At 42.9% G+C, this 9,130-nt stretch overlaps 2 protein-coding genes across 3 annotated transcripts in view; one reads left to right on the forward strand and one right to left on the reverse strand.

Annotated features, from left to right (window-relative positions):
• LOC118421182 (neuronal acetylcholine receptor subunit alpha-9-like) overlaps positions 1 to 1,840 on the forward strand; it is a 2,184-nt gene extending 344 nt beyond the window's left edge. The window contains exons 2-3 of the mRNA XM_035828343.1: positions 584 to 879; positions 1,317 to 1,840. Of these exons, the coding sequence (XP_035684236.1) occupies positions 584 to 879; positions 1,317 to 1,840 (820 nt within the window). The remainder of the gene's footprint in view (positions 1 to 583; positions 880 to 1,316) is intronic.
• A 3,037-nt stretch (positions 1,841 to 4,877) lies between these two features.
• On the reverse strand, positions 4,878 to 7,667 carry LOC118421435 (sterol 24-C-methyltransferase-like). Of its 2 annotated transcripts, none has more exons than XM_035828721.1 (3): positions 7,261 to 7,667; positions 5,840 to 5,962; positions 4,878 to 5,467 (listed from the first exon to the last, which is right to left on the reverse strand). In XM_035828721.1, exons 1-3 carry the CDS (start codon positions 7,442 to 7,444, stop codon positions 4,905 to 4,907), a joined length of 870 nt encoding a protein of 289 aa, XP_035684614.1. In that variant the 5' UTR covers positions 7,445 to 7,667; the 3' UTR covers positions 4,878 to 4,904. The 2 variants fall into 2 exon arrangements, with proteins under 2 accessions (XP_035684614.1, XP_035684613.1); XM_035828720.1 differs by having other exon boundaries at positions 5,822 to 5,962.
• Between the last annotated feature and the right edge of the window lie 1,463 nt (positions 7,668 to 9,130).

Below are 9,130 nucleotides of genomic sequence, written 5' to 3' on the forward strand. Positions count from 1 at the left end.
TTCTCTCCCTATGTACCGATATCCAGATGTTTTTTACCCTAAGAACAAGCCCTCACAATATTTTAGAAGTTTTAGGTTTTAGGTTAACAAGGCATGCCTCACTTCTCATCCGGTCCGGAAGTGTGACGTCAGCAAAGTGTCAAAGGTGCTTGGAAGTCGGTATCGACGGTATCGAGCCGGGGGCCGATCCCGACTTCCAGGAACCTTAGACACTTTGCTGACGTCACACGTCCGGTCCAAAGGATTTGGGTAGTTGCAACCTGAAACCTTAATTGTTGGTAAGCACTTTATTTTTGTGTACAGTTATAAAGTTTAAAATTGTATCGAAATGTTGATTACTGCCTCAGATGAAATTATATTCGAGGCTATCTAATATATTTAAATTGTATCTCAGATCTGTTGTGTTGTTGTGAAGCTGTAACATTATAACTTCCAGTCATTCGGATATAACAATCAACTAAATTCCTTGTCTTTTTCCGAGCACCTACATTCGATCTGGAGTTGGCAGAGGATGTCATCCACAGAATTTACTTGAGGTGGCCTAACTTCAGGCTGAAACTTTTTCCATTTCTTTACATACTAGAAACGCAGAATGGGACGTGACAAAATTAGTCGCCAAAAGAAGCAACCCTCTGTACAACGGTGTTCCGTACCCTGACGTCACCTTCACCATCCACATGACCCGGCGGTCCATGTTCTACGTCATCAACATGTTTCTCCCCTGCGTCCTGCTGGCCTTCGTGGTGGGGGCGACCTTCTACCTGCCGCCCGACTGTGGGGAGAAGATCTCGTTCGGCGTGGCGGTCCTGCTGTCCCTGGCGGTCTTCCAGCTTCTGGTGGCGGAAACCGTGCCTCGGTCGGAGAACATCCCGGCGATAGGTACGGAGTAACGACTGTTCCCACTCCAATGTGTAAAGCTAGTTCACTTTTATTCGCATAGTAACCTATATCCGTTGTTTAAGAAAACGAATCTCCAAGTGCCGCACCGGTACCGCAAGTGCAGTGAGGATGTTTAGGATTTTTTTCACAACCTCTGAAACTCATCGTAACATAAGATTCAATGATGGCATTATGTCATCTTAGTTACCCTGCATTCGCTAAATCATACATTTTCATACGGGGGCCGATACCGACTGCCAAGCACCTTTGACCCTTTTCTGACGTCACACTTCCGGTCTGGATGTGTGGCATAGCCGTCGGGTCATTTCAGCTTGAAAAGGGTCAGAGGACTGATCAAAAGCTTGTTGGTAAGCGCTTTATTTTGTGTACGGATGTCAAGTGAAAAATTGCAACATACATTTTCTACTTCTACACAGGTCGGTTCATCTTCGTGTCACTGGCCCTCATGGCGCTCTCCCTTCTGTCCACCGCTTTCGTCATCACGTTGGGAGACTCCGTCCAGGACAGCAAACCCGTTCCAGACTGGGCGAGGAAGGTGTTCCTCAAGTACGCCTCTAAAGCACTCCTCATGGGGGACCAATCCAAAAACAAATGGGAGGCACGTTTGTGCAACCCTCCATCCAAGCACGTGGAAAACGGCGAGATATACAGTAACGGCATTCCTACCGACACCAAGCCGAAACCAACGGTTTATCTCCCGGCTAAATCAATCCTAAAGACCGCGGCATCGACGAAGAAGCAGTTGGAGTGTCTACTGCAAATCCAAGGCGCTGTTGAGGAGATCTCCGGGTACCTGAAGAAGATGGATATGGTGAAAACCATCCACAATGATTGGAAGACTCTGGCGTTAGTGGTGGACAGGATCTTCCTCGTTTTATACCTCATTGCCTCTGTCATCACCCTCGTGGTTACCTTGCTCAATGTCAATGGGAACAAGTGACCGTAGATAACATACACTGTGACGTATTTATGGTTTCCGCCGCATCAGTTGCAACAATACATTTGTTATTGACAGTCCCAAAGAGACAAATAACGACGAACAGCAAGAAAATGAAGCCCTGGTATTACTGATAGCTTTAGAGGACAAAGTGTGTGAACACTGGCACTGGCCAATGTAATGTGGTAGGAAGCCAGACTCGAGCATCTGATTAGGGATTCCTCTACTGCGATAGCTGTTCTCTACATTAGACCATACATACCCCGATATATCTGCTCGGAGATAAGCTGATTACCGATCCCCCAAACCACATGGCCTGTTCCAGATTACCAGGAATGTAGGGGTGATTTCTTAAATAATTCCATCGATTATAAAAACAGCTACCGCGAAAAAAAAGTACATCATCGCGCTGCTGCGCGTAGACGACATGCTAAACTACATACAAATCCGGCAAACGGAACATACAGATGCGAAAACTCATCACATTGGACAACAACTCTGTCGTCGGATCCATCACAGAGTCAGACTAAAAAGTGATATACTGCAAGCAGTCATTAGGCCATGTTGATTCGATTTATATACATTAATGTTCCTCTGTCTAAAATCCACCATATGTACAAAGCACCTGCGAAACGAGCAAATATATACTAAGTTATATTGTAAAAGGAATATCAGAAAACGGACTCGTAAAAATGTCGTAAAAAGTCAATTGCAAAGTCAATGAAGTGATGTGGAGATGTAAATCAAAGACCAAAAATGAAGAACCTACTGTTAGGTATACCATCGTTATGTGTATTCGGTGAGTTCAGTAATTTGACGCATAGTCGGCATGCATAGCAATATGGCGGATAGCACCCACAACTATGGTGGATATAGCTCCAGTATTTTCCGCAAGAACCGTGAGATTCTACCTTCCTGGTCTCTCAGATTTCACAATGAAGGCATTTTTGCCACCTTTTTTTTCTGTATGCTCGCCTTGTTTTTTTTATTCATATAAGATGTCATCTATATGATAACACTAGGGGGAATTGCGATGTTGTAGAACTTTCATTTGTTTCTGTACTGAAATGCATAAGCTAGTGCTTGGTGATCTTTAGAAGGTTGTAAAGCATAAATATTTTAGTTGAGCGAAATACCTAATAATGTTGGGCTTGACAACAAAAATGACTTACAAGATGTGCAATAGGGAATACTGAAAACTGAGCTTTGTGTATGCTACGACGTAGATAAGACAATACAAAGTAGAATTACCTACCTTTTCTTTATATAGCAGTTAGTAAATGACTGAGGAATATGATAATGATGTACTATAATATGTAATTGCATAATGTCCATTTGTACCGTTGTAGTTGAAATAAAGTATAAGGAATTTGTATTTGTAACAAAGCTTGATTCATCGAAAATTCAAGACGTCTATTTTATCGTTGTAAATGTGTAAATGCACAATGCCCATGTGTACCTTACGTTGTATCTGTAGAACCTGTTGTACAGTTATGATTTAAACTTTTATCATTATGATAACAATTTGAAATATAACATATCATATGTTAAATGTAGAAAAACGGAATCATAGAAGTAAAAGTGGCTGTTTTATATAATTAAAATACCTTTCTGCATAATAGTGTCAAGGCAAATGCACATAATAAAGATGGAGAAGATATCTTAATAATGAGGTTGTGGGTATTTTCAATAAACAGCGAAACTATACATGAATGTTATGAATTATCATAGTTACTTTAATGCGGTCCCAATTGCAAATCGTGCTCACAAACGACATAGGCCCGCAATAATACCAACAGGTATACTATACAATAGAATGAATGAATGAACTTATTGCACGACATTTGTACATGGTACAATTGTAAGGCAACAGTAACAAGTCAATTAATACAATGATACTCGTCTAAGGTCTATAGCTACATACATGTATAGTACAGGAATGTGAACATAAATGGCGTATTCACGTAGTGTAATATGCGAGTTAAACAAGTCGGTCTGTTGCTGTACAATAGATGACATTCAAAAACGCTGGCAGATTTTCTTGTACATATTGTTGTACAGTTGAAGTATCGGTCAAGTCCAAATTTCTGGATAATTACAAGTAGAATATTGATACCAAAGTATATCACAATAGATTCAACGTTGTTTTAAACTTTAAACTATACTATTATATAGCTATAACACTACCTTGTAGGCAACAGTCTGAATGTGTTGGCGTGTACAAATAACAGCAGTGCATTCTAATTGAAAAATCAAATCTTCTATTTACAGTATAGTTCTTCTCTGTATAGTTAAAACACACTACAAACAATAAATGTGCAGTACTTAGGTAGGGGTCAGTTACAGTTGATATTTATGCACCAGTACTGATCCATATTCATTAGAGCGTGAATGAACGACTGTCAGTGTTAATCAATCGATGTCTTTGATGTACCCTTTTATTATTTTGATCATTATTGTATTCTCATGTATACTTACAATTAGCCTTCGGGCATGAATTTGTAATAAAGTTATTATCATCATGTTACCTGGCAGAATTATGAATTAGGACTCTATGACTTGTGACACAAAGAGTGCTTTATTTGTATTGTATTTTATTGTATTGTATTGTGTTTATTGTATTGTGTTTATTGTATTGTATTGTATTGTATTGTATTGTATTGTATTGTATTGTATTGCATTGCATTGTATTGTATGGACCTTTTCGCAGGCAGGGGTTGAATTGCGAGGAGCTTACAATAGACGGGGCTAAGTCGCAAGGGTCTATAATGGCAGCCTGTATGACTACTGACCTCAATACGACAGTAATTGCCCCAGGTGCGGCCAGGGACTGTAGGTATTGAACCACTCACACTGCACCATCGCACGTGTGGTGGGTTCTTTAACGTGCTTGCTGTATGGCTCTCCCAGACACGGGACCTCCGTTTACGTCCTATCCGAGGGACGGTCCTAGCCGAAGCTAAGTACTCATTTTCACCTGAGTAAAGTGAGCAAAGCCGTGTTAAGTGCCTTTCCCAAGGGCACAAGATCGGTGACACGCAGCCGCTGCGCCACGCGATCTCACGATTTATGGCTTCTGACACAGGAAGTGAAGATTGGCATGAATGTTGGGCACATCCAGGACCAGGATGTTAGTGAACCGGGCCTCCTGCAGCATGGATACCGCCAGTTCCTGCCCCCACATGTTCCCCAGGCCCCTCCCCCCGAAGTACAGCGACACGGGCATGCAGTGAAGCAAGCTGGCGCCGTACAGCATCGGGGCCGCTGGGTTGTCCAGGTTTTCCGCTAACTCCGTGTGGCCTCTCATGTCGACCATGGAGAACAGACCCTTGGGCTTGAGCGTGCGGTAGATTTCTCGGAGCACGCCCTCCGGATCTGCCTGGTCGTGTATCGCATCCCAGGCGAGCACGTAGTCAAACGAATCTGACCAATCAGCGGGCAGCTTGACCAGATCCTGCACCTGGAACGTAGTGTTGACCAATCCCAGCCGGTTACTCTCCGCGGCCGCCCATTGGACGGGTTCAGAATCGAGGTCGGTGGCGACGAACGTACTGTTAGGGAAGTGCTGCGCTAGGATGAGGGTCGGGATTCCCCTGCCGCACCCTGCGTCATGGACCCTGATACCAGACTCTGAATGGGAGAAGATCAAGAACCGTTGATTATTGCACAATGAATTAATGAACTTTTATGTCAAATTAACAGGCAAATGCAAATGCTTGACTGGTCGCATTTCTGTTTCTGACTGAATTCTACAGACCAGTAGACCTCCACTCTAGTTAAGGCAAGGCGCTTTAGGAAATAGCCAATCAGCTTACAGGATATCGTATTGCATTGACTATATATATTGGCAAATCAGACTACAGAGTTTGATAGCCAATCAGCTTACAAGACATCGTTTTGAACTAGCTAGGTTGGGCGAATCCCAGTGTAGTTCATTGTTGTACTGGCCAATCAGCTAACAGGATATCATATTTCAGTAGATACCTAAGTTGTGTTTCTCACCCAAACGTTCCTTCAGTCCCGGAATCGTCGGTACAAAGTAGTCCACCAGGTTATTTTCCATCTCTTGTTTCCTCATGTTTGCCAGCCAAGCTTGCAACCCATGATACGCCGAATATGGCACGCCTAAAGAGAGGAAACAACACACCAACAAGACAGAAATGCTAGTAACAATACATGTAAATGCTATGGTTTTGATCGATGTAACCATAACGTACCTCTTTGTAGAGAGTGTGCCCCCCAACTCTTTTAATAGTCGAGGATAGCAAAGGGGTGGATTTAAAGGTAGCAGAAGACAGTTAACGTTTTTGGCCTATGGGGATTCCGCTCACTATAGTTAAGGACCGCAAGTTTATTGATATCGATTCTGATAAAATCATAGTAGGATGCAGTTTTAAAATACGACAAACTAACGTGTTGAAGTCGAGAGTATAACCTACAGAATTTCTGAAAACAAAGATAATTATGGTTTTGAAAGATTTTACGCCCTATCTTAAATGGGGTAATGCCATTAGTACTAATGCGGGGCCATGTGGAACTGCAGCCGACTCACCGAGGCAGTCACATGACATGTAAAGGTCGCGCGCATTGATACGGGAAATGGGCAAACATGATGATCTTATACATACGATTTGAAGGTTGACTCATTATACTACCACATAGCAATTTTCATGCCCCACTGTCTTTTGCGTTGCAGTGTTTACAAACACTTCCAGATTTCGGCCGCACTACTTTTTTTACCTCCGGGGGTCGCGGAAAAATACTGTGTTCTGCGACCTTAATGCCGACTATCCAGACCTTCATCGCGCTATAAGATGATCTGTCATTTGCTATCCTCAAGTTCTAGTAGGCCTCAGGTCTGTCCTGTTGTAACATGGCTATCCTCTACTGACCCTTGGTCTGGTGATTTGATCGAAAATGTCTCTATATATAGCTTCCATCTACGCTAAGTAACACACCCTTAGGCTTAGGTCATTCCCGCTTTAATACAGATAACGTTTCATACGGACCCTTCGAGTCTGGTTTACCCTTCTCTAAGCTTTATAAGATACTGTCCCTGTGTCTCCCTGCTCTTAGAATGTTAACGTTGTTCTGTATAATAATTATAACAATCTTTTTTGCAAGTTCATGCCCTTGGGCTAAGCTAAGAGATATATGTAAAGAGATTGTATACTTAACAGAGAATGAAAATGTGATTTATCAAATCAAAAGGGAAATGACGTCTAAATCTAAATTTATTTCTACTTAAGCAATTTGATGGGTTTGTCTTCGTTTCCATATGCAGTGGGAGACAAATTGTCCAACATTTTTTTTAGATAAAGGGGTTGGATGACTTAAGCAAGAAGATTGTTTTTTGTTGGTCAGTAAGGTGAGAAATGCTTGGGAAAGTTTTGTACATGTAGACTGCAAAGAAAAATACTGACCCTCAGGTCCGTCCAGCTTGAAGCAGTCGGCCACATCCGTGGCTACCCCGGCCAGCAGCCGCAGGAACTCCGGCATATGGGCCACGTTCTTCCCGGCGTGCAGCTGCAGAACCGCCCGGCGGTGCGGCGGGAGGAAGTAGGTCCGCTGCCGCCTGTCGTACTCCACGATCCGGGCCGTCACCATGATGGCCAGCCACTCACGGACGTACCTGTCAAAATATCACAACCACAGCATGTACAGAAAAAAAGGTATCAAAAATTGAAGATTTGCTGCAGTACCTTAGGCTTGGGACGCCACTAGGGGCCCATTATCGAACTTGGCCTTCATTTTCTTGACAACCACAACATCTCCAGAACAAGAGTTATCAAAAAAGGAAGTTTTGCTGCAGTACCTTAGGAAGCGGCTAGGGGGACCATTATCGAGCTTGACCTTCATTTTCTTGACCCCTACTCACCTACCAAATATCATCAGGATCCATCCAAGGCTTCTCGATTTATGTTGTTAACTGACAGACAGACAGACAGACACAGACACAGAAAGACACAGACAGACAAACACGATCAAAACATAACCTTCTTGCGAAGGTAGAACCGGAGGTACAACGTTTGCGATTTGCTAGATAAACGAATGCGGCACGTTCATATCTGGCCTGACAAAATTACGTTAAACTTTGTAGCTGTCTTCCCACTCATAGTACTGAGACAACTAAAAGCCTTTATCATTCAACGGAAAAGGACCCGCCTGATATTCAGGTATTTGCTTTCTTACACTTTTATTTATTTATTTATTTCTGTTTTCTTTATACAGGGTAGACACACTCAGTACTTTGCGCACTGCTTTCCTGGCGTGCCCTGTACAGAATAACATACACAAAATAGCATAACAAAGAAACTAAACAATGAACAAACCAAAGTAACAATATATACATAAACATAAATCAAAATCGTAACTCATTAATCAAAGTTAGTGCCGGGTCAGGAGGTCAGGGGTCAGCAGTGATTACCGTTTCTTAGCAGTTTCTTGAGCGACAGAGCAGAAGTGGCCATGCACTTTAACCGTGGGCGGCAACTCGTCCCATGAAAATGCACCCCTGTACTCAAATTTCCTACGGCCAGATTCAAGTCTGACTTTCGGTAGTTGTAGTGATAGGTTTGAATTAAGCCTTGTTGAGTATGTGTGAGATGTTCTATTAAATATTTGGAAGTACTCTGGTAACTGCCGATGGATTGACTTGAAGACGGTTTGCAGGAGATGCATTTTCCGACGAGATGCCAGAGACGCTTTCAGGCGTTGCTTTTAGGTGGCTATTTTGCGGGCATACCCGGGCCTCTGGATTTTTTTTTTGCTCGCATCTAAAATCAACTAGAGAGCCGTGCGTATGAAGCACATGTGAGTACGCCTGCATACTATATCGTGGCAATCGCACAGAGATCGTACGTTGTAAGCACGTACTGTAACTCACTTACCACTTGCGCAACGAACGATACACGCAACCGCTCACGGCATACAGACCACATACTTATTACCTTAAGAAACCACGTGAGTGACGTGCGTCGAGACGTACTCCCTCCCAGCTTTTGCCATTCCTTCCTCACGTTTTCAGAAAAAACGTGGCGTACGTGACCTATCCTTCGTCAGTGACACTGACTTGCTATGCTTTGAAATCCAAACTGTCTTCAGCCTGACTTCGCCTTACCTTTGTTTTCTTTGGAATCCAAATCATCTTCAGTCTGAATTGTCTTGCAACGTTTCCTATTGGACATCTGAAATTGTCTTCATTCATAGTTAGAGTATAAAAGACCTGTTTCTTCCAGATCACTTCAGTGTCACTGACGAAGGATAGTGAATACTATCCGAAACGTCTGACCG

This window comes from Branchiostoma floridae, chromosome 8 (genome assembly GCF_000003815.2).
Source record: "Branchiostoma floridae strain S238N-H82 chromosome 8, Bfl_VNyyK, whole genome shotgun sequence".
Lineage (NCBI taxonomy): Eukaryota > Metazoa > Chordata > Leptocardii > Amphioxiformes > Branchiostomatidae > Branchiostoma > Branchiostoma floridae.